This window comes from Haliotis rufescens, unplaced genomic scaffold (genome assembly GCF_023055435.1).
Source record: "Haliotis rufescens isolate VD_foot unplaced genomic scaffold, xgHalRufe1.0.p SCAF_7, whole genome shotgun sequence".
NCBI classification, from domain to species: Eukaryota; Metazoa; Mollusca; class Gastropoda; order Lepetellida; family Haliotidae; genus Haliotis; species Haliotis rufescens.
Window position 1 is genome coordinate 16,178,281 of NW_025964361.1, and position 27,330 is coordinate 16,205,610.

At 41.6% G+C, this 27,330-nt stretch overlaps 2 protein-coding genes across 8 annotated transcripts in view; both read right to left on the reverse strand.

The window, feature by feature from the left end:
* LOC124123793 (glycine receptor subunit alpha-2-like) overlaps nt 1-27,330 on the reverse strand; it is a 70,978-nt gene that overhangs the window by 13,146 nt on the left and 30,502 nt on the right. For 3 of the 7 annotated variants that reach the window (XM_046486966.2, XM_046486967.2, XM_046486969.2), the window contains one exon: nt 11,397-11,541. In XM_046486966.2, coding sequence (XP_046342922.1) covers nt 11,397-11,515 — 119 coding nt within the window. In that variant the 5' untranslated portion in view covers nt 11,516-11,541. Of the gene's footprint in view, nt 1-3,651; nt 4,291-11,396; nt 11,542-13,782; nt 13,907-19,802; nt 19,910-27,330 lie in introns of those variants that run through there. The other 4 variants (XM_046486970.2, XM_046486971.2, XM_046486972.2 and 1 more) reach the window with 4 other exon arrangements.
* Nucleotides 23,305-25,107, reverse strand: LOC125376111 (uncharacterized protein DDB_G0290685-like). Its single transcript, XM_048387735.1, has one exon. The coding sequence runs from the start codon at nt 25,105-25,107 to the stop codon at nt 23,305-23,307; it is 1,803 nt and encodes a 600-aa protein (XP_048243692.1).

The window sequence follows — 27,330 nt, forward strand, 5'->3', positions numbered from 1 at the left end:
TTATAGTCTTTGTTTATGTGACTAAACATCTCACTCACTCACTTAATGATTACATAATGTAGAACACTGCTGTTTAAGCAGCAGCATTGAAGAGGATAAACTTCAGGAAGATTCAACGGACTTATCTGCCAACTAAATGTCTATATCCTTCAGTCACGTACTTTCGTTCGTAATCTGTTTTCGGTCAGCCATTTTGAATTCCGTTTTTCACTCGGACTGACAATATGCTGCGATTCAAGTTCAAGAAGGTAAGCAGATACAAGATTTGGTAGATATGACCTTTTACACGTGTGTATACTTATGTCAAAATGTCTAGTCTGAAAAAATGTAATTTTTGACATAATCCGATGGAACCTGCCATCTGCATGTTTACACATAGCTTTAAACAATCACATGACTTATCACGTGATTCTGATCGCAATGTTTTTTTAGATATCGAAAGCCGGGCCATGTCTTACTTTTTGTGAAATTAGAAATGCGCGATGTAAAAAGAAATCCCAAAATGTAAGGTATTGTATTTTACAGGTTCTGAAGAATGGTCAGGCGACTGAGAAAGGGAAATACCACCAATAGTCCTCCGAGACCCTAGATGTAGCTAATATAACTGTACTTGATGGAATGTCGGTGAGGAAGGCTGCACTATCTTTCTCTGTTCCGTTTGCCATCTTGCTTGATTGCACCAGTGGAGAAATCGGAATAGACTGTCTGAAATCCCTGGACCTCTGCTATCAATTGTGGAGCCGAGACATTTAGTCATCCACGTTCAAGCCATGGTTGATTTGGGATACGGTTATTCACGTACGGAGGTAGCAACTCTTGCCACTGACTTAGCTATTCATATTGACAAGTGATCCAAAGAAGACAAGCCATTGTCCATTCAGTGTTTTTTTATAATAATTTCATCAAACGTAGATGAAAAGGAGTAGTGGAGCATCACACCCCACTCTGCATTGTATCATCCAACCATGTCTCACCGAGAGCCGTCACCAATCCCAAGTCAAGTACAATGACCATACTTGACACCTAGAGCAGCAGGAAAAATCTCTGATTCCGGATTGTCAAATTCCGAAGTTTTTTGTTATTACCTGGAGCACCACTTTCTGAAATACAGTGTCACTGTGTCTACTGACTGTCCCGTTCTCTTTCTTTACGATGAACATAGGTCCTATATCTCTACCTTTGATAAACTTTATTATTATTATAATATTATTATGTTTGTCTTGCCAGCACATACATCCCACGTTTTGCAACCTATGGATGTCGGATAGTTCGGTCCGTTTTGCAGGATTTACAACAACGTTAGATACAAGTTCATGCCCGACCATGTTTCCGGCTCAGTAAGCAGACATTCAATGTGTCATTTGGCCTGTCAGGAGTATTCATTACCATTGACTCCAGTGAATCCCCAGGCCTCTCTCAAGGCATGTGGCATTTATCCTTTTGACACGCTGGCTGCTATGACCGGAATTAACTTTGCCTCTTCAACTCTTTTTCAAGAGGAGCAATCAAGTGCCGTGATGAAGGAGGTAGGAGACATCCTCTAGTCTACAAGGGACAGGTTGAAATGAGGCAGAATAAACCTGTCCCCAACCCGAGGATGTGTGTCAATTATGTTTGTGTCGTGGGCCTAGTGCACGCACCCTTCCTGTCACGTTTGGGTCCATGTGAAAGTGTGTACCCCTGTGAGGGTTGTACGTGTGCACTCTGAGTTCTGTCGTCCATGTCACGATGAAAAAGAAGAATGAATTAATAGGACACCTGAGAAATGTACATATGTGCAGACTCTTTGAAAACGTTGGGATTGGAGCCGTTTTTGTATTCACCAGTACGACCATTTTGTAAATTGTACATATATTTGTAAAATCACTCATTTTATGGATCACTTTAAAAAAACCAAATGTAGTATGTCGTTGGTAGTAAATTGACTGAGAGAAGATTATCTATGGTATCCAACCCTTTTAAAATGCTGGTTCCGCCCTTGTACATCCGATATCAATATCAGCGTCAATAGCCAACTCTTTCAGTGGCTTTATAGTTTGGGTTGGAAGGAAACCTATTAGCATAGCACGTGCCTTTGTAAATATGCACGCAAGGAATGTGATTGATGTCATGTTGGCGGAGGACGATCAATCGACTGTGCAACAACGAAGGCAGTTTTGGGTGAATCATCCCCTGATGCACAGTGCGGAATGATTTCCAAAATGATATCATTTGTGAATGAACATTAATAGACGCATTTTCTGAAAGACATAATAAACACAAACATATAGTGGATTACTCCCCACAGCGTTGGGAGAATACTTCAGTAATATACACGACGCTAGCAGGAAAAGAAAAGATGGATGGAAATTGAACAATCTAAAAAATGATTGCATGTTTTCACAATTCTAAATGACCAAGAAAGATTGTCATGGAGCTTTAAAGTACATGGTCAAATAAGGTCTTAAAATGGAAGGCTGTATAGTTGAACCACTACCGGGGCAATAGCTAACTGACATATATAATGATTAATATAAAGAACTACATTAATCAAAGGTGAAAGACCTTATGAACATAGTCCCATGCAGCCTGATTACCACGGAATGCCGGCGTGATTGACACATTTTATTGACGGCCAATTACTATTATCAGTTATATCATTTACAAAGTTCAATAATTCACCGAGTGCAGTTGGGATAATACTAATCTGTCGATGAGTACAGAATACGAATTGATGTTTATTCGACATAAACAAGTGACAAATCATGCTATTTTTAGTCTTCCTACTATTGTCTACACATAACTGCATGTTCCTAGCCGTTCTGACCATGGAGTATCCTCGATGGATCGGGAATGGGATTTTCGTTCTAGACGGATGTTTTATATTTCCGTGTTGAAAAGAGGTAGCCCAACTTTTGTTTCGGGACCCATCACACGTTATTTCCAGAGCATCCTGCATACGAGTGTGTATTGCTTGTTAGTGTTAATCTTGAATTTAAATATTTTTTTTAAATAAACATCTCAGCTGACCCCCAACAACACCATACCACCACAACCCAATACATGTACACATGCAGACATATTATAACATGGTTGGTTCCTAATCCTGTTAACAAGTTAACAAGAAGAACCATTTAGGAGTTATATAGTGTCTGTTTGCATTTGGTTGGTAGTTTTCAGCTCGTTTATTAAAATAGAATTTCAAATGTTGTATAGCCTGCAAAGGACCTTAGAAATCCTTTAACCCAACAAACATAACTATTAATAACACTGTCCGTACATTTATGACATAACGTGTCAAACTTTATTGCGGTTTAGGATAACTAGTCTGGATAACATATTACTTAGATGTCAATATCTGCCCATATCTAATCAGTGCTTACTACATATGGTATTCGATAGATGGATGTTTGGTTGTTTTAACCTTTCTGCAGACGTTGGGTCTATTTCTAACTGAAATCAGTGCGGTAGTTAACAATTTGTTAGCACACATAAACACTTATATATAATTAGTACTGCACAGGAAGAAAATGCACATGAGGTCGAGATATAAAACAGATATACATGGCAATATGTGTTATTTTGTGTTAGCATGAATATACACACGATCGTCTTTGATCAACAGATGGATTTACTAAAAGCATGCCAAAAACATTGATAGATAATGCTTACGAAGGATGCACGGGGTTAGCGACAAAGTCATCATGGTTGGTTGGTACACCGACTACACCACTAGAGCAGAGGGCGAGGATGATGATGCACACGATGGTGACGATGACGGTCATTGTTAGTGTCTATGTCGGCAGTAGCATGAGTGTGGAACAAACAGAGGAAGAGGAAGGCTCCGTGTTGTCTTCACCTGTCCAGGAACCAGAAGTTAATTATCCAGGAGTCAAGAAGTGGGTCTTGAAAGACACAAGTCGGCTTCCAGGAATAACACGCGGAAGAACAATGACCGAGAGTATGTCGATCACCTCTTCCCCTTGCCCTAAGTGCAGATGGTTCGTCTAAATATGAAAACAAAGCTGATGAGGTCCTGCCTCGCCGTGAAGTGAAATGCTGTCTGTGTGAGATGTAGCATGTGCAGTGTGCTCCATTCACAACCTGCCTGCAGCACCTACAGTACAGCAGTAGTGTATCTGGTGAAATGCTGTCTGTGTGAGATGTAGCATGTGCAGTGTTCTCCATTCACAACCTGCCTACAGCACCTACAGTACAGCAGTAGTGTATCTGGCGGTGCAGTGGCCGCCCGCTGTGCGATGTACAGTCAGCCATCTGTCACAGTATAGAAGCACCGTCCCCTGTTGCGCCGCCGCATATATATACCATTCCTACTGTATAACTACTGCAGCTGTTCACTGTATCGACCAACAATTACATTCAGCACATTATCGCAGGCCAAGGTAATCTATCCAACTGTCTGCGAGGTATTTATCCAGATCGGAGATGCCTGCTAGATTCTCTAGAACTGAAAAGTTCTTGAAGCGACCTTGCACATACAGCATAATATATAGTGAAGGCTCTATCTTGATACCACTATTAAGTGCCCAATCATGTCAGTCTGGCTTTCATAATAGCTCTACATTGATAATGTCATTAGCCTTGCGTTAACAACAGTTCAGTTATCAACTTATTAATCATCACCCATGGCTTCAATCGCAACTAACAATCTATACTCAACTGGCGATCAGCTGATGTAGTGTTCTAACATGTTATTGTATTTTTTATAAATTGATGTAGGTCAAATGAACTACCATATGGATTGACAAAGTTATTGATTACGAATAATGTCTATAATGTCTGGCTGGCTTCGCTATCATATTTAAGCTCTGTAGATTTTAGTCGATAGACGATTGTGAATCATATTGGGGATTATCGTTTGAACGACGGTATATGAACATCCGTATATACTTGCGTTGATATCTGTACATAGTCTCTGTGTACTACCTGCACATCATAGCACGCAGCTATAATGACCGCTGCAGACCAGCTGTTGCCAGTGTGGATGAAGCTTTCATCTACACATCACAACTCTACTAGCGGAAAAAAATAACTGTGCTTCATATAAAGTGGTGTAAATAGTGTGTTATTGAAAGTAACAAAATATCATTTTGTCACTCGTCTCATCAATGTTTTATCAAAACAAATTCAATGACAAAAGCCATATCTGGTAACAGCAGCACGATCGACAAGAGGGGCATTGGAACAACTCAAGTAACAATGTCAATATCGGGGGTGACCACTATTTGCGTTGATACAGACGAGGCAGCGGCCGTGCACTGAATACCTCAGATGATTGAATGTTATAATTTCAGTTGTCAACCAAAGATTTGCCCAACTTAGTTAGTATAGCCGGATGGTTCTGGCACTGTCAAAATCGTCGATCCATTTCATCCAAGGCCTGTTTTCTGGCAGTGCAGCAATGGTATGCTCAAAAAGTATGTTAAAATTCGTGCAAAGTGCGGGCTGGCATTATCTTGCTGAAACGTGACGTTACGTCTCTGCATTTGCACAAAGGACAGAATATGATCTCGAACGAAGTTGTCCAGGTAGCGTACACAATGATGAGTTTTGTTCTCCCATGAATTGTGATGCTGTCCCATACCATTACACTTCCATCCCTAAACTGAAACGACGTTGAGTGACGAAGGCGTCGCTAAACCCTTCACCTGGACGCCTGTAGACGCCTGACCACCAAGCCCGGATACGGTTGCGTACAGTTCTGCCAATAACTGGTCTCAACCAAAGAATTGTCCGAGCTTTTAATGTCGCAGTTTAGTGTGGTTTCCGTAGATTAATCAACCGAATATGGTTGTGTTCTTGACGTGACGTCACACATCGACGACCAGCACGTATCAAGTCATGAGTGTTTCTCTGCTGAAGATAACGTCTTCAAAAGAGATGACATTGTGTTTCGGTGAACATTAAAATGTCTGGCAACTTCGTTTTGCGCAATTACTCTTAGCAGCACAGACAGGGCGCGTAGACGTTGATTTTCACAAGCCATGCCATTGCATAAACGTTATTTACGCTTAAACAAATGTGATTTTTGAGAAACAGATAGCTAAACAATCACTGTGTGCTGTTCACATTAAGAAAACAGGTGTATTATGCTTCAAACAAACTTGCAAACACTTACATTGTGCGCCGTGCATTAATATGCACAGGCAAATTGTTAATCACGACCTAAAAGTGGAAGAGATGTCTTCATGTATATTTGTTGAAAGTTGCATTATTTAATTTCAGAATATATTTATTTGTATGAAAAACAGTTCCGTTAGCAAGATTCTCTATAGTTATTAAAGGTGTTTAATAATGTAAGCACGATTTGAAGACACTTATCTCGACAACCTAAAATCTATGTCGGAAACTACAATGCTCAAGTTTAATAGATATCAGTACTTTTATGTTTGTCAAGATACAGGCGTAACCTCCATTTATATTTTACTTAGCCTATGTATTTTAATGTACATGAAATCAGTTCACTTTTGTCAATCGACACAGGTATCTTTTTTGCTCTGTTGATGGACATGTAGCAGTTTGAGTGCTGAAATATTACCAAGGATTGTGTACATCACGAAAATGAGAGAATCCAATTATCCATAAACAGGAACAACGAATATATTATACTGGAAACTGTTGGGTTTGTCATGTCTTTGATTCCAGAATGGCATTTTGGAATCCTCCATTCTGATTGGTCCGTAATTCGGTATCGAATCTACGTTGGACCATAGTTTGCTACTCTTGAAACCTCTAAATTGTAAGTACACTCGGTATATCTTCTAAATAACTTCTTTATAATTACTTTATAGCCCTGATATAAAAGTCAAAGCACTAGATCATCATATTGTATGCATTGATTGCGGTGACAAATGCGCTATTGAATACATTGATAATGGTAGGTCACTGTTATAACTGCCCAAATATATTTTAATAGTGATAGGTCATGGGTATAAATGCCGTTTTGTACCCATTGATAGTGGCAGGTCACTTGTATAAATGCCTAATTGTTTTCTTGAATAGTGATATTACTCAAGGAATAATTGAATAAATGATATTATCGTATAAGGTCGGTCACTGTTGGGTTATAAATAATCTTAATATATTTTAATAGTGGTAAGTCACTGGTATAAATGATCGAAAATATGTATAATTTAATAGTGGTAGGTCATGATCGTATTATAAACTTTAATAGAGACAGGTAGCTGGTATAATGTCTATGTTGTATATTTTAAGAATTGTAGGTCAAAATGGGGTATACACGAAAACATTTACCAGGGTATTGGGCAGGTTTCACACGAGTGTATAACAGGCATGTCTCTACCTAAGGGTGGAGGGTAATTCCCCTGGTCCATATTTTCATATTACAAGATGAAATACTTCTACAATAACACATGACATTGCAATTGGCGGGAGGGACATATGCTTTAGGTACAGTCGGTCTGTCTCAGGAGGTATCAGTATCTCCATATCAACAACTTGCGTACCGCATACTCCTACATCAAATCTGTGATAATGTTCATTACTCGGCTCCCACAGACATGATGTCAGGTAATCACACCGTGGTCAATGTTGACCTCCAACCATCTTCCCGAGGCAAGAGAGTTAACTGACTATAAAAGTCTAGTTTCCACCCTTGCCGAACTAGGCTGGTATTGTGGAGTTACATTTTGGCTGGACTAACGAGTCTATGCATAGTCCAATCAAAATCGCGCAACGAATTTCGTGCAGATTTCTGTCGATTGCAAGATTTGCAAAGCATGTGCACCACCAACTCCCCGCCAACAGATATTTTTCAAATCTTTTCATGTTTTTAATCAAGGTGCTCACGTGATTTGATGCACTTCGCGATGTAAGGCCCGTTTTATCACAATATAGATCTTGATTATCGATCGTCCTGACTGGGCGCCGCCATTTTGTTTGAAACAAATGCAAGTGATACGAGAGTTGGAACCTGATTGGTCCATAGGAGAGGCTTAGAAGGGACATAACTCGTAATAACCACTAGTGGCGCTACGATCGAGCCCAGGAATTCCTGCCTAGTTCGGCAAGGGTGGACACTGGACTTTTAAAGTCAGTTAACTCACTTGCCTCGGGAAGATGACCTCCAACAGGCATCAATGTTTACCTCCCACAGGCATCAATGTTAACCTCCCACAAACATCAATATTGACCTATCACAGACATGATGTCATGTAGTCACACCGTGGTCAATGTTGACCTCTCACAGGCATCACTGTTGGCCTCCCACAGACGTCAATGTTGACCTCCAACAGACATGACGTCATGTAATCACACCGAGGTCAATGTTGACCTCCCCATGACATCAAATTTGACCTCCCCCAGACATGATGTCATGTAATCACACCGTGGTCAATGTTGACCTCCCACAGACACCAATGTTGACCTCCCACAGACATGATGTCATGTAATCACACCGTGGTCAATGTTGACCTCCCACAGACACCAATGTTGACCGCCCGCAGACATGATGTCATGTAATCACACCGTGGTCAATGTTGACGTCCCACAGACACCAATGTTGACCTCCCCCAGACATGATGTCATGTAATCACACCGTGGTCAATGTTGGCCTCCCACAGACACCAATGTTGACCGCCCGCAGACATGATGTCATGTAATCACACCGTGGTCAATGTTGACCTCCCACAGACACCAATGTTGACCGCCCGCAGACATGATGTCATGTAATCACACCGTGGTCAATGTTGACGTCCCACAGACACCAATGTTGACCTCCCCCAGACATGATGTCATGTAATCACACCGTGGTCAATGTTGGCCTCCCACGGACAGAAAGACACAAACAAAAACACACGTACACACACACGCACATACAGATACACATACACATTGGTTTACAGAGAAGAGAAAAGGGAGAACGTATGGTGGACGTATGTTGGGAAAGAGAGAACGTAATTTAAAGGTGGCAGGATGGGAGGAAAGCAACTGTAGAAGATTGGTATCTAAGCATACACTAATGTAATACCAAATTCTGATCCAAAACTGTGTAAATTTCACGGAATATTCTATGTGTCTCCCCGGCCACCTGCTGAACGACTATATGGTCTCGACATTGTGATGTTGACCTTTGTAGAGCAATTGTGTTTATTGACCGTGTTGGTATCGCAGGCACAAACAACTGATCGTGTTTGTATGTTTAAAGGCCATTAACTGTGTGATCATGTTGTGATCCTGAATAAAACAAATATACGCAGTGGTGTAGATGTATTCCTTAGAAGCTGATATAACATGTGTTCAAGTCGGACATAATCCGACGTTGTCATGATTACGCACAGAATTCTATTTTACGCTTTCGACATACATGTATTTCAATCAGGAAGTAATACTGCAAAGTCATATTGTTATTTAGCAGGCTATAATATGTAACATGTGTCTGTAAAAAAATTGAGCAAGCTGCTTATTACAGATAAATTCAGAAAAATATCACATACCCATTTTGCAATCGTTATTGACAGATCTCTGAAAGAAGGTACGTTCTTTCTCCGAGTAAGGGCGTATGTCATAGGCGAATATCTTAAGATCAATCCGTCAGGGGTTTTACTGAGTTAAGTCTGAGTTGATCAGAGTTCCAATGACATAATCGCAGCGGCGAAGGGACTGACGACACACCACATATATCGTGAAGTGTACCATCGATTAAACAGACAACTAACAGTAAGACAGACAGTTAAGTCCGATGGGCATACAAGTGGTTGTATGTATACAGCTTGAGTGGGACTATAGTGCCCGCCGCCGTCAGGACCTGTCCGTTGTCTGAACCTGCACAGGACAACCTGTAATCACCAGGGGGCTCTTTAGCGTTGCTAACAGTTATCCATACAAACCCAGCCAGTCAACTCGTATATCACTTATACACGATTTCGTCAAATGAATACCCTTACAAACGTTCAGGTTTATGTCCATGCACCAAAACCTGTTTATTGAGATACACGCTTGAAAATGCATTAAAATTATGCGTATGTTATCAGCAGGTGTTTCATTGTGAAGTGTTAGACTCATTTCGAATGATCTAACTCCGAAATGCTCACTATTTCTAAGTTTAAAAGGCAAAAAAAGCATTAGGACTAACCCATTCATCAACAACTCTCGTTGGTATAACCTGCTGCTTGTAAGGGTGACAATGGAGCCTGTAGGGCTAGGGATGTTATCACCGTTACGTTTCAGTGTATTCTCATTTTCTTAGAGAGAGAGAGAGAGAGAGAGAGAGAGAGAGAAAGAGAAAGAGAAAGAGAGAGAGAGAGAGAGAGAGAGAGAGAGAGAGAGAGAGAGAGAGAGAGCAACTTTCTATATGGGCTGGTGGCAGTATTTCCCATAGTTCTGAAACAACTTACAGCTGATTGTACAACTCTTGGCTCAATACAGCTGACCATATATTTTCGAATTGGAAGCTTAAGTTGTTTTCCAGTCCCTGTGGTGAATAATGAAGTTTTTGTGATTACATGTAGTAGACCATCACCCTGATGGGTTCTGCAGACTCAGGATTAGGTTTCTGCACAATTACTAATCAATGTATTCATCAAGGGCTGCAGTTCACATGGAAATGTCCACTTCGTTAGCCATACAACTCTGTTAGATTAAAACATTTGATAGCACTAAATACTACAATTAAGGCACATATAACACAAATGCATTATTTCCCATTCATTCCCTAATCTTAATAATATATTTCCATAAAGCCCTCATTAACTTATTAGTACAGTATAGACAAGTAGCAGATTGTGTCGATGTCACACATATGTTCAGTTATTAACAGCGTCAGTAGTTGTATCATCCAATTTGTGCACATTAGTATTCACATTCGAGATGTCAGCAAGTAACTGGGTGAATGAGTGCTCTGGTGCGTGCAAGTTGTGTGCGAGCAAGTTGTGTGCGTGTTTTATGCGTGTGTTCTGTTGTGTTGCACTGCTTGTGTGCGCGTTGCAATAGACAATGTATATAGGAGAGAATTGTAAGCATATCACAGTTTATTTGAATTTAATAGTCGAATGTGTTTACATTTTATCACTTTACATTTGCTGGTGTTTCCAGACTTAAGATATGTTTATGAAAAGCTCACAATTGTAAATTGATAACGTTGTTTTTCACAATGATATGCACTTATCCAAATTTATTCAATTGTGTCATCAAATTTGCATATGTCCACATATAAAGAGTTAATGTGTTGTTTCCGATCTGTTGCATACTTCATTACATAACTAAACTACTAATTACAAGTTTGTGAAGCCTAAAGCGAACCAGTCTACCGACGCTAATTTGTTTACATTGGAATGTGTTTTATTCAAACTGTCTAAACCAATGTGTCATATGGAAAGTGCTATTGATCATTCTCTTCAATCATGTCAGTCAACTATGCTTAAACATGAAAATCTCACCTGAGAGAAATGGTGGTGGTTTCGTTGAGAGGCGGGTCGTTTTGCAGGCTATGGGAAAGTACCAGCCAGCACAGGAAGCTGCATAGGAATATCGGCGGGGGTAACCAACTCTCCCCCATTGTCTAGGTCACACTCAAGGGCACTCCTGAAATTGACACATTGTGTTATATTTGATAATATATAAAAAACATTGAAATGAATTGTATGTGTATATTTATACCTATATAACAACAGTTAACAAGTGTCAACCATGCGAAGTGCCCAGACTCAGTTTATCAAGGAGAGGCTATCTGAACGACCACTGCATCGAGTTTATGTGCAGTATGTTGAGAAGATCCGCAACTCTGCAGGGTCCTTCGCTTGGGTGAAGTCGGCTGGTCTGAAAAGTGAATGTGAAGGCTTTCTGTTTGCTGCTCAGGACCAGTCACTTCCCACTCGAAACCGTCAATGTGTAATTTTGCATCCAAATGTAAATATGAAATGTACATCATGCAGTGAATTTAATGAGACTGCCCAAATCATTTTCAGTGGATGCCCAGCTTTGGCAGAAACACAGTATCTTAAGCGACATGATGGTGTTGCTCGATCATATTATTACAGAATACGAGTGAGTGAGTGAGTGAGTTGTGTTTAACGCCGCTTTTAACAGTATTCCAGTTATATCACGGCGTGTCAGCTTAATGTGGGAGGAAAGCCCGAAGTGATGCATGCCTCAGACGTTTACCACTTCGGTGAAACCCACGAGCACGGGTATGGTGCTGATAAACCTAGATACATAATCGGGGCGAACCGGGATTCGAACCCACAATCATAGGTTTCTGGCGTCCCCAAGGGAGGCAACTCTGCACAGCGAATCGCGGCGCCTTATACGACTTGGCCACCCGTGACCCCCCAGAATATGAAGAGGGCGTCATGGGAAATGATAAATACAAAATTCTTTGGAATAGGCCCATATACAGCCTCAGACGTATCCAGGCCAACAAACCTGATCTTGTCCTTTTTATTAAATCCAATGAAATCATTTATATTATTGAATTTTCTGTCCCTTTTGACACTAATGTGATTGACGAGATTCAGGAAAAACATGGCAAATATGAAGACCTCGCTTTCGAAATGTCACGCCTGCAACCCAAGTACCAAGTTGTCCGACTCCCCGTTGTTCTCGGTACCTTAGGTTTGGTACCTCTCAATCTGTTGACTGACATTGGTAGAGTACCCGGGTTTGCTACCAGGAATACAGCCCCTCTGACAATCTGGGTAATGCAGAAGGCTGCATTGTTGGGGAGTCTTTACATTCTCCGAAAAGTTCTGGGTGGGTTTGACTAGGCAGCGCTTCCTGGGAGAAGTCCCATTCGCTGTCTGGGCTGCGTGTACAAGGGCATGGGCCCTGAACTTATGATGAACCTAACCAGCCTTACTGTGCCAGGATCACCCAAACCCTCATTGCTGCCTTTTTTATTTTAATCTGTAAATAATAATAATAATAATAATAATAATATCCAGCAAACGTCATGTCACCCTGACACACGTTGACATTCATCAGTTGTGATTAACTTGTGTAATATAATGACAAAAACCCTGAAAACACTTAGATTTGGAAGATGACATATTAGCTTGGTTGTTAAATAGCAGTCTCGCGTATGCCACAGAGATGTAAGTGGTGTGAAGGATGCTTCAACGGGACAAGTTTCCAAGTATGCACTTTAGTATGACAGGAAAATTATGTTCCTAATTGTGTAGTGTTATCATATACGGCAGCCAAACCAAGAAATCCATATTCACCAAACTGGTTGGAATATCATTACTGTAGCTGTTACACACAGAAGTTATGTTAAGCTGACGGAAATATTATGGCTGATTTAATGCTTGCAGTGTGCAGGTGTTACTGTTTACAAATCAACGTATATCAGGGTAACAGAGAGTATACAGAACAAACTGCTGCCAAAAGTGTAAATTGGTAAACCACTTTTATCATGAGATCGTTCGTTAAATTGCATTAGTTAGTATGGGTTCAGCACATTAATGATACTATGAATTACACGTGAATGAAACACATTTACATAAATAAATAAAAGTAGATGACAAACAGTAGTACAGTAGTTATTTATTGTAAATAGCATAACTGTGAATTATCGAGGTGGGAATAATCATGTACGTGCTATGGGATGACATCCATCGAAGAATGGGATCAACATGTTTGTATGGATTATAAGATGCACTCAACTGCAAAATCATATTATGCGCCTCAAAATATTTTAAGATGTAACATACAAAACAAAATGATTATTAAACTTATCATAAACAGAATAAACCATTCTGGTACTGATTGTTGCCATACTGTCTGTTCTTAAGTTTCTGACGCCGCTACTGATGACTTCCAGCTTACCTTACTAGCGAGGAGAGGATTACACTCCCGACCCCACCACTACAGGCCTGTAACACGGAGGCACTAACGGGGCTTGTATCAGTACGCATAATACTGTAGCTTCTCAGAGTGACGATGTATCCTGTACAGTGTAAGCGATAACATCTGTTACTCTGATAAGCTGCTACATAGTTCATTATACTCGCTGCTTGTTGTCCAATGAACCACACTTGACTCGCAGATATTGATGTTAAAGGGCTTATATAGAATTATGAACATTGAATGAATTATAGGAAACTCTGAAACTCCCGTTTAGTAATGGTCTTCCCTTGTTCAAGTCAGTATTACCTTATTACACCTGTATAGTAGGGGCCACCGGCAGCCAAATTATGACTATCTGTCATCAACTGCAATACATCATCCTTTTCTTGCTACTATCGTTGCCATAAACTATAAGCAACAACCCTGTTAGGGGACAACCTGGCATTACCAAAAACAAGCAGCAGAAAGGACTAAGCTCGCTATCAACTATCCAGGTAGGATCAAAGGATCCACTTGCAATCAACTATCCAGGTAGGATCCACTTGCAATCAACTATCCAGGTAGGACTGAGACTTCCATCAACTATCCAGGTAGGACTCAGACTTCCATCAACAATCCAGGTAGGATCCACCTGCCATAAACTATCCAGGTAGGATCCACTTGCAATAAACTATCCAGGTAGGACTGAGACTGCCATCAACTATCCAGGTGGGATCCACTTGCAATCAACTATCCAGGTAGGACTGAGACTGCCATCAACAATCCAGGTAGGATCCACCTGCCATCAACTATCCAGGTAGGATCCACTTGCAATCAACTATCCAGATAGGACTGAGACTGCCATCAACTATCCAGGTAGGATCCACCTGCCATCAACTATCTAGGTAGGACTCAGACTTCCATCAACTATCCAGGTAGGATCCACCTGCCATCAACTATCCAGGTAGGACTGAGACTGCCATCAACTATCCAGGTAGGACTCAGCTTGCAATCAACTATCCAGGTAGGAATCAACCTGCCACCTACTATCCAGGTAGGACTCAGACTGCCATCAACTATCCAGGTAGGACTCAGACTTCCATCAACTATCCAGGTAGGATCCACCGGCCATCAACTATCCAGGTAGGACTCAGACTGCCATCAACTATCCAGGTAGGACTCGGACTGCCATCAACTATCCAGGTAGGACTCGGACTGCCATCAACTATCCAGGTAGGACTCGGAATGCCATCAACTATCCAGGTAGGACTCGGACTGCCATCAACTATCCAGGTAGGACTCAGCTTTCCATCAACTATCCAGGTAGGATCCACCGGCCATCAACTATCCAGGTAGGACTCAGACTGCCATCAACTATCCAGGTAGGATCCACCTGCCATCAACTATCCAGGTAGGATCCACCTGCCCTCAACTATCCAGGTAGGATCCACCTGCCCTCAACTATCCAGGTAAGATTCCACCTGATATCAGACGAGATCTATCTCGATTATTTTGAATATCGTTTCGTACAATTGATTAATTACGTTGTTGTGTACAATAAGGAAGAAGTTATTTTTGAATAATAAATCAATAGCCAAAGAACTCAAATGACCCTTGCACGATATTTGAACCAGAATATGACACCACCAAGGTATAATTAGAGCGGTAGTTATAGAACTGATGTACTCTGCTAATTACACGTTGAATCAGATGGGAGCAGAACACTCTGGCCCATCACCCCGACTTCTCTGATATATGGAAAAATTAACCAAGCAATGTCAGTCAAAGCGCTGAAGACTTAAGTAAATGAATCACAGGGGAATAACGTTGTTAGATGGTAATCAATACCACAGCGGTAGATTTACACAGACTTTAACGAAAGACATCAACTGCTGATATGTGTCAGTCAGGGAACATAGACAACTAGCTAGGCTATGGACATAAGCATATGTTTCCTTATGACGTGGACAAGTAAATGTATACGTGTGTCAGATCCACGAGTTACCCACAAGGTTCTCACCTATTTGAAACAGGAGAAACACTCCCTAGCAGTGGACCTACTAGGCCGTACACTGTTAGACACCAGCTGTCTCCAACAACATAACGTTTGAAGTCAGAATACTCGTATTGGTTAAAAGTGAAAGCAACTCTCTAACGCTTGTAAATGTGCGTTGTTGACAAGTGTGCTTGCATTATGAGTATGTGTGGAATAACTCCCCAGCAGACAATACTTGTCATGAGAGGAGACAGAATGGATCTGGTGGTCAGGTTCGGTGACTTGGTTGATGTGTGTGCTTGCATCCCGAAAGGATGGATCGTTGCTCATAATATCACTGGGTTATCTGGTCGAGACTCGACTTAGTCCTCCGTCCTAAAGCTGGAATATTGGCGTAAGGCAACAAACAAGTGTCATGAGACGGTATTTTACAGCCACTTCTTGTACTAATGCAATACACATCTACACATACCTACAGTATATGATACACTTCGCCTTACTTGCTTCAGTAATATAGGGATATGTTAAAGAGGTAAGTTAGTGCCATAGAAGATATTTGCATCCATTCCCAAACATGATAGTCAGTCCATTCTCACTCCTGAAATGGTGGTCATGGCACAAAACCGCAGGAAAATTGAAACGCCCTAAAATGTAAACATTTGCTTTCGCAAAGTAGTCTTCAGGCTCTGAATACGCTGAAAATAGGAATTACCTCATGTGTCTCATACGAGAAACAATTAAATGCGATACATACTAAGGGTAATAGGGTTCAAATGACGTAGGTTCCCAGCCAACATCAGAAGCATCAAGTCACATAAATACAGTAGTATACACCACAGTACAGTATCACACACCATAGTACAGTGTCACACACCACAGTACAGTATCACACACCACCTTTCAGTATCACACACCACAGTACAGTATCACACACCACAGTACAGTATCACACACTACAGTACAGTATCACACACCACAGTACAGTATCACACACCACAGTACAGCATCACACACCACCTTACAGTATCACACACCACAGTACAGTATCATACACCACAGTACAGTATCACACACCACCTTTCAGTATCACACACCACCTTTCAGTATCACACACCACCTTACAGTATTACACACCACAGTACAGTATCACACACCACAGTACAGTATCACACACCACAGTACAGTATCACACACCACAGTACAGTATCACACACCACAGTACAGTATCACACACCACAGTACAGTATCACACACCACAGTACAGTATCACACACAACAGTACAGTATCACACACTACAGTACAGTATCACACACCACAGTACAGTATCACACACCACCTTACAGTATCACACACCACAGTACAGTATTACACACCACAGTACAGTATCACACACCACCTTTCAGTATTACACACCACCTTTCAGTATCACACACCACCTTACAGTATCACACACCACCTTTTCAGTATCACACACCACCTTACAGTATCACACACCACAGTACAGTATCACACACCACAGTACAGTATCACACACCACCTTTCAGTATCACACACCACCTTACAGTATTACACACCACCTTACAGCATCACACACCACCTTACAGTATCACACACCACAGTACAGTATCACACACCACAGTACAGTATCACACACCACAGTACAGTATCACACACCACAGTACAGTATCACACACCACAGTACAGTATCACACACCACCTTACAGTATCACACACCACAGTACAGTATTACACACCACAGTACAGTATCACACACCACCTTTCAGTATTACACACCACCTTTCAGTATCACACACCACCTTACAGTATCACACACCACCTTTTCAGTATCACACACCACCTTACAGTATCACACACCACAGTACAGTATCACACACCACAGTACAGTATCACACACCACCTTTCAGTATCACACACCACCTTACAGTATTACACACCACCTTACAGTATCACACACCACAGTACAGTATCACACACCACCTTTCAGTATCACACACCACAGTACAGTATCACACACCACAGTACAGTATCACACACCACAGTACAGTATCACACACCACCTTTCAGTATCACACACCACCTTACAGTATTACACACCACCTTACAGTATCACACACCACAGTACAGTATTACACACCACCTTACAGTATCACACACCACAGTACAGTATCACACACCACAGTACAGTATCACACACCACCTTTCAGTATCACACACCACCTTACAGTATTACACACCACAGTACAGTATCACACACCACCTTACAGTATCACACACCACAGTACAGTATCACACACCACAGTACAGTATCACACACCACAGTACAGTATCACACACTACAGTACAGTATCACACACCACAGTACAGTAGCACACACAATAGTACAGTATCACACACCACCTTTCAGTATCACACACCACCTTTCAGTATCACACACCACCTTACAGTATCACACACCACCTTTTCAGTATCACACACCACCTTACAGTATCACACACCACAGTACAGTATCACACACCACAGTACAGTATCACACACCACCTTTCAGTATCACACACCATAGTACAGTATTACACACCACCTTACAGTATCACACACCACAGTACAGTATCACACACCACCTTTCAGTATCACACACCACCTTACAGTATCACACACCACAGTACAGTATCACACACCACAGTACAGTATCACACACCACCTTTCAGTATCACACACCACCTTACAGTATCACACACCACAGTACAGTATCACACACTACAGTACAGTATTACACACCTCAGTACAGTATCACACACCACCTTTCAGTATCACACACCACAGTACAGTATCACACACCTAAGTACAGTATTACACACAACAGTACAGTATCACACACCACAGTACAGTATCACACACCACAGTACAGTATCACACACCACCTTTCAGTATCACACACCACAGTACAGTATCACACACCACAGTACAGTATCACACACCACAGTACAGTATCACACACCACAGTACAGTATCACACACCACAGTACAGTGTCATACACTACAGTACAGTATTACACACCTCAGTACAGTATCACACACCACCTTTCAGTATCACACACCACAGTACAGTATCACACACCTAAGTACAGTATTACACACAACAGTACAGTATCACACACCACAGTACAGTATCACACACCACAGTACAGTATCACACACCACCTTTCAGTATCACACACCACAGTACAGTATCACACACCACAGTACAGTATCACACACCACAGTACAGTATCACACACCACAGTACAGTATCACACACCACCTTTCAGTATCACACACCACAGTACAGTATCACACACCACAGTACAGTGTCATACACCACAGTACAGTATCACACACCACAGTACAGTATCACACACCACAGTACAGTATCACACACCACAGTGCAGTATCACACACCACCTTTCAGTATCACACACCACCTTACAGTATTACACACCACAGTACAGTATCACACACCACAGTACAGTATCACACACCACCTTTCAGTATCACACACCACCTTACAGTATCACACACCATAGTACAGTATCACACACCACAGTACAGTATCACACACCACAGTACAGTATCACACACCATAGTACAGTATCACACACCACCTTTCAGTATCACACACCACAGTACAGTATCACACACCACAGTACAGTATCACATACCACAGTACAGTATCACACACCACAGTACAGTACCACACACAACCTTTCAGTATCACACCACAGTACGTTAGCACATGCCGCTTTTCTCCAAAAAGCAACCTCTGACGGCCCAGATGCAAGTACATGGCAACATCTTTCTGACAAATGCGCAATCATTCAGAACTAAATACATAGCCAGTCAACAGACTGGTGTTTCAGTTGTGTGTTACAGAAAGTAGTTCAGTATCAGCAATAAGATAGCTAATGGCAACGCCCTAAACAAACCCGTTCCCTCAATGGTGCGAGGATGTCGAGAAACAACACTTACCCTCATGCATTTCCTTCTCACTTTACGGTAAGGAAATAACTACAATAGTAATAGCGCCTACAGACCAGAATCACATGGAATGTTCCAACCAAGAACCTATGACATTGTATCAGTCTACTCAGTCTGGTGTACCACGCCTCTACAATTACTGACCTTCTAGTCGAATTTTGTCAGAACAAAATATCACGCTTCAAGAAACATTCCCACAATTTTTAACGACCCCATGTCATACATGTGAGAAGGCGAAAACACGGATAGTGACCATATAAAGTCCTTACATTCCGCCAGAGGTTGTATTGGGTTACATGTTAGATAATAATATACTCTGTTCTCACAGATGTCCATCGCTTCATGCATCAGTTACCCCTAGAGTGCCACTAACGCCAATAGATCGTATCTAACAGAACGTAATAAGTACCAGTAGCAGATTATAGATACAACGCTGGCTATGGCAAGACGAGTGAAGACATGTGCTTACAACACACACGCTCACTGTTTTTACTTTTCACATCCCAACTGTTTAGCGAGATATACGACAAATGCGCCGCCACTGTCGCCCTACTAACACTGTCATTTATCATGATCGTGTTCACCAAGGACAGCTTATTTCTCCCCCCGTCTTCCCCACCTACCACTGCCACCACCTGTCACGTGCAGGACTGCCAGGGCAGACAGGAAACAGTTCAGAGTTGTCACAACATGTTATCGATATGTTAATGGATTTACCGAAATGTTACCGATTTATTACCAAGATGTTACCGAGATGTTACCGAGATGTTAGACTCTACAGGTACTGTCCACTCTACATGATATTACTTCACCGACGTCATCACCGACTGACCGGTCAGGCAAGTACAGACCAAAGGAGAGGTTTCTGTTGAACAGAGTCAAATATACGTAATGAAGCCGTTAATTTCAAGGGCTTCAGATCCCACTGAACCTATGATATTGCAGCACATACTCGCTCAACTAAAATCTATTAATAGAATAAAAAAAATACTGATTATCTTTTAGCGACTTTTTATTGGCGACATTTCTTTTCTTAGGTGGAATGCTTCAGCAGTTATAGACACACGTGATATATAGCTCACGAGGGAAATATAGATGCTCGTGTGAGGTCCCGGAGAGACCGATACATTGCACCTTACTGGTGTACTGCCCTACCGAGATGTATGTTCGGTGGATACGCTCGCGCGTATTCTGTATACAGTTTGTATGTGATTTCGTTTATTTTGCATTATGCAATGTTCGTGGTACTGGTAAGCCACTTTGAAGTACACAGAAACAGCTGTGCTCTTCCATTACCCATTGAAATGTATCGCAACACAGACTATAAACTCAATAGTGACATGCTATGCGCAGGTGAAGGCATAACTCTGTCAGCTGACGAACACTTGCACACACTAAGGTACGATGAACTGAGATCCTCCCGCTGGCCTTGGTCTGCCATGCTGCCGGAGTACTGGGCATACTTTCAAAAGCAACGTCCATTGTACGATTCCTACTACATCATAAGGATTTGGAGGAGGAATACAGGTGATTTAATGACGCGAAGTATATGGTATCCACACTGTAGGGGAATCACTAACATCCAAGGCAGCCTTGTCAGTTGAGGGCGAGGACACACACACGCCCCCGATAATGTACACATACACGCTCCCGATAATGTACACATACACGCTCCCGATAATGTACACATACACGCTCCCGATAATGTACACATACACGACCCCGATAATGTACACATACACGCTCCCGATAATGTACACATACACGCCCCCGATTATGTACACATGCACGCCCCCGATAATGTACACATACACGCTCCCGATAATGTACACATACACGCTCCCGATAATGTACACATAAACGCTCCCGATAATGTAGACATACACGACCCCGATAATGACATGGTTTACAGTTGTGTGTACATACCCGCTCCAGATAATGACATGGTTTACAGTTGTGTGTACATACACGCTTCCGATAATGACATGGTTTACAGTTGTGTGTACATACACGCTTCCGATAATGACATGGTTTACAGTTGTGTGTACATACACGCTTCCGATAATGACATGGTTTACAGTTGTGTGTACATACACGCTTCCGATAATGACATGGTTTACAGTTGTGTGTACATACACGCTTCCGATAATGACATGGTTTACAGTTGTGTGTACATACACGCTTCCGATAATGACATGGTTTACAGTTGTGTGTACATACACGCTTCCGATAATGACATGGTTTACAGTTGTGTGTACATACACGCTTCCGATAATGACATGGTTTACAGTTGTGTGTACATACACGCTTCCGATAATGACATGGTTTACAGTTGTGTGTACATACACGCTTCCGATAATGACATGGTTTACGGTTGTGTGTACATACACGCTTCCGATAATGACATGGTTTACAGTTGTGTGTACATACACGCTTCCGATAATGACATGGTTTACAGTTGTGTGTACATACACGCTTCCGATAATGACATGGTTTACAGTTGTGTGTACATACACGCTTCCGATAATGACATGGTTTACAGTTGTGTGTACATACACGCTTCCGATAATGACATGGTTTACAGCTGTGTTTACAGTTTGTTGTGGGTACATATAACGTTTTGGGCAGGAGTTGATGGTGGAGGAACAGACAAGAAGTCGAGTATTCCATGTTAGTATATGCTATCTGATGACCTACACGTTACGAGCTCCATGATAGCGCACCCCGGTTTTGGGTTATCAGGGAAGTTTTCATATTTCAAAACATGATGGAAAGAGACATTAATGTTAACCTAATTTACCGCAAGCATGTTAGATAAAATGAAATGATCTGGTTGATGAGTTTTCCATTTTTATCCTACACCTGTTAAATGTAGCTCATCGCGTATGTTGATGTCAGATTGACCCAGTGTTTAGCGAAATGAAAGGGCAATCACGTGCCATTGCAACAGTGCACTCTTCATGGTTACTAATGTACAGTCTAATCTGAAGCTTTCAGTCCATCCCCTACTGCTAGACAATACATATACAAGTTGTGGTACGGGCGTTATACAACGCTAAATTCACGGCCTTGTTGTGTTCTTTCCACCGTGTGCGGTTTCCTCCTTGTGTTGTTTTCCCTTGTTGTTTTGTTTTTCCCTTTTGTTGCTTTACCTTGTTGTCTTCCCCCACCCCACCCCCTTTTTTTTCCCCTTGTTGTCTTGTGTCCCTCGATTGTCTGCTATTCCCCTTGTTGTCTAGCTATCCTCCCCTCCGTTTTGTTGTTTCCCCCTTCTTGTCTTGTTTCCTTCTTTCGTCTTTCTTCCCCCATGTTCTGTTGTTTTCCCCTTCTTGTGTTGTTTTCCCCTTCTTGTCTTGTTTTCCCCTTGTTGTGTTGTTTCCCCCTTCTTGTCTTGTTTCCTTCTTTCGTCTTTCTTCCCCAATATTCTGTTGTTTTCCCCTTGTTGTGTTGCATCCCCATGTTCTCTTGCTTTCCCCTTGTTGTGTTGCTTCCCCTAGTTGTGTTGCTTCCCAATTGTTGTGTTGCATCCCCTTGTTCTGTTGCTTCCCCTTGTTGTGTTGCTTCCCCTTGTTGTGTTGCTTCCCCTTGTTGTGTTGCTTCCCCTTGTTGTGTTGCTTCCCCATGTTGTGTTGCTTCCCCCTTGTTGTGTTGCTTCCCCCTTGTTGTGTTGCTTCCCCTTGTTGTGTTGCTTCCCCTTGTTGTGTTGCTTCCCCCTTGTTGTGTTGCTTCCCCTTGTTGTGTTGCATCCCCATGTTCTGTTGCTTTCCCCTTGTTGTGTTGCTTCCCCTAGTTGTGTTGCTTCCCAATTGTTGTGTTGCATCCCCTTGTTCTGTTGCTTCCCCTTGTTGTGTTGCTTCCCCTTGTTGTGTTGCTTCCCCCTTGTTGTGTTGCTTCCCCCTTGTTGTGTTGCTTCCCCTTGTTGTGTTTCTTCCCCTTGTTGTGTTGCTTCCCCCTTGTTGTGTTGCTTCCCCCTTGTTGTGTTGCTTCCCCATGTTGTGTTGCTTCCCCTTGTTGTGTTGTTTCCCCATGTTCTGTTGCTTCCCCCTTGTTGTGTTGCTAACCCTTGTTGTGTTGCATCCCCCTTGTTGTGTTGCTTCCCCTTGTTGTGTTGCATCCCCATGTTGTGTTGCTTCCCCCTTGTTGTGTTGCTTCCCCCTTGTTGTGTTGCTTCCCCTTGTTGTGTTGCTTCCCCCTTGTTGTGTTGCTTCACCCTTGTTGTGTTGCATCCCCTTGTTGTGTTGCATCCCCCTTGTTGTGTTGCTTCCCCTTGTTGTGTTGCATCCCCATGTTGTGTTGCTTCCCCTTGTTGTGTTGCTTCCCCTTGTTGTGTTGCTTCCCCTTGTTGAGTTGCATCCCGATGTTGTGTTGCTTCCCCATGTTGTGTTGCTTCCCCTTGTTGTGTTGCTTCCCGCTTGTTCCGTTGCTTCCCCCTTGTTGTGTTGCTTCCCCCTTGTTGTGTTGCTTCCCCCTTGTTGTGTTGCTTCCCCTTGTTGTGTTGCATCCCCTTGTTGTGTTGCTTCCCCTTGTTGTGTTGCTTCCCCCTTGTTGTGTTGCTTCCCCTTGTTGAGTTGCATCCCCATGTTGTGTTGCTTCCCCTTGTTGTGTTGCTTCCCCCTTGTTGTGTTGCTTCCCCTTGTGTTGCTTCCCCTTGTTGAGTTGCATCCCCATGTTGTGTTGCTTCCCCTTGTTGTGTTGCTTCCCAATTGTTGTGTTCCTTCCCCATGTTGTGTTGCTTCCCCTTGTTGTGTTGCTCCCCCTTTTTGTGTTGCTTTCCCCTTGTTGTGTTGTTTTCCCCTTGTTGTGTTGCATCCCCCTGGTTGTGTTGCTTCCCCTTGTTTTTTTGCTTCCCCTTGTTGTGTTGCTCCCCCTTGTTGTGTTGCTTCCCCTTTGTTGTGTTGCTTTCCCTTGTTCTGTTGCTTACCGCTTGTTCTGTTGTTTCCCGCTTGTTGTGTTGCTTCCCCTTATTGTGTTGCTTCCCGCTTGTTCTTTTGCTTGCCGCTTGTTCTGTTGATTCCCCTTGTTGTGTTGCTTCCCATTGTTGTGTTGCATCCCCATGTTGTGTTGCTTTCCCCATGTTGTGTTGCTTTCCCCTTGTTGTGTTGCTTTTCCCTAGTTGTGTTGTTTTCCCCTTGTTGTGTTGCTTCCCCCTTGTTGTGTTGTTTTCCCCTTTGTTGTGTTGCTTCCCCTTGTTGTGTTGCTTCCCCTTGTTGTGTTGCTTCCCCTTATTGTGTTGTTTTCGCCTTGTTGTGTTGCTTCCCCTTGTTGTGTTGGTTCCCCTAGTTGTGTTGCTTCCCATTGTTGTGTTGCATCCCCTTGCTGTGTTGCTTCCCCTTGTTGTGTTGGTTCCCCTAGTTGTGTCGCATCCCCTTGCTGTGTTGCATCCCCTTGTTACTTCCACTAATTGATAATGCAAACCCTATCTAGTGTTTATCCGTAGAGACACCTGCTACATAACAAATATCCAATAATTGATAATGCCAACCCCATCTAGTGTTTATCCGTGGAGACACCTGCCACATGACAAATATCCCCTAGTTGATAATGTCAACCCCATCTAGTGTTTATCCGTGGAGACACCTGCCACATGACAAATATCCACTAATTGATAATGTCAACCCCATCTAGTGTTTATCCGTGGAGACACCTGCCACATGACAAATATCCCCTAGTTGATAATGTCAACCCCATCTAGTGTTTATCCGTGGAGACACCTGCCACATGACAAATATCCACTAATTGATAATGTCAACCCCATCTAGTGTTTATCCGTGGAGACACCTGCTACATAACAAATATCCACTAATTGATAATGTCAACCCCATCTAGTGTTTATTCCTGGAGACACGTGCCACATGACAAATATCCACTTATTGATAATGCCAACCCCTTGTAGTGTTTATCCATGGAGACACCTGCTACATAACAAATATCCACTAATTGATCTTGCCAGCCCCATATATTGTTTATCCGTGGAGACACCTGCCACATAACAATATCCACTAATTGATGTCAACCCGTAACAGTAATTGTTTATATAAGATTGGTTTAAAAACCCGACAGTTTTAAAAAAAATATTTTGCTGAAAAACCCCAAGAAAAGTTGAAAAATGTAAATACATAATGAAAAACGTGGCATCTCTGTAGGAACACTCTTTTATAACTGCAGGCGTCTGTAATTTTTTGTTAGGATCACGACAATGTTTTGTCTTCTCGCGTAACCATAAAAGTTTTGACATATATCTTGATATTGAAACCACATACTTCTGTCACAAATGAAGAAATGAAGAAATCGTACACCAAAAGTACAGTAATAACTGTATAGATGTCCCTGTTTATACAGTAATTTGGCTTTGAGTTCACAACGTTCACGTTCACGTTTGTTCACGTTGTGTTTGACATGTTCTGTTTTACATCCCTGACGTTTTATATATCAATCAACAATGTCTAGATTCAGTGGTATTAATGAGAGTCACATATTGATTTAGTACGGTAACATTTCTTCCGCCATTTCGATATAACGTACAATTACATTTTGACGATGTGAAAATGTCTTGGCGAGTTTTAAAGCCAAATAGGTATATTTTAACTTGACAAGACACACGCCTTGTTCACCTCAATTATATATCAATCAGACACTCATAAAATAAATGGTAACAGGCAAATATATTTTTCAAATCGTATGTATGTTATTGTAAATGTGTGGTTGATTAAGTAAGTTTATGCCTTAATACAAACCAATAATATAAGCATTTTTATATTAATATTAACACGATTCTGTTGCATCGACAGGCACCTATGAACTGTCAATCAAACGATCATAAACAGTTATGAAACAAACAATAAATATTTATTTTTACAGTAAACATATTATTAAAACTTGTTATATATACTTGTAATATATTTAGTTTTGTTTAAAAATTAATTAAATGTTTGTTTTTTTAATTATAAATCCTGTTTACATGAAATTGCAGCATGAATACTACACAATTCTCCATAAACGCGCACATGAAAAGATGTATACAAAATAAATATAAAGTGAAGGATTCACACAAGATGGTTGTCTGTGTCTGATGTCAACAGTTTTTCGAACAAACAGTGGACAGTCAAACGTTTCATAATAAGTGTGGCATGTCATAAGGTACATGTAGCTTACGGTAATAGATAGCACACGGTACAATGTATTCAATGAACTTATATTTTAATGATATTCAATTATACATCACTATTGACACTGTAAACTACAGCATATAATGAATGTCTGTGTACTTATTCACCTTAACATCAATTACAAATACCAAATATATGAACAGCAATGTTCACGCATGACATCCCTACCGGTGATCTCCTTCACAAAATGGTGTCTTCACTGGCAGTAATATGTATTTTGTAAAAATGAGTGATGTCAGTAATAAGAATGGATCTGACAATCCCCGTTCTATCACGTCTACCATTGTAGCTTATAGACAAGTATGCTATGATTATTATTCCATGCATATAAGCAACAAGTATATGAATACATC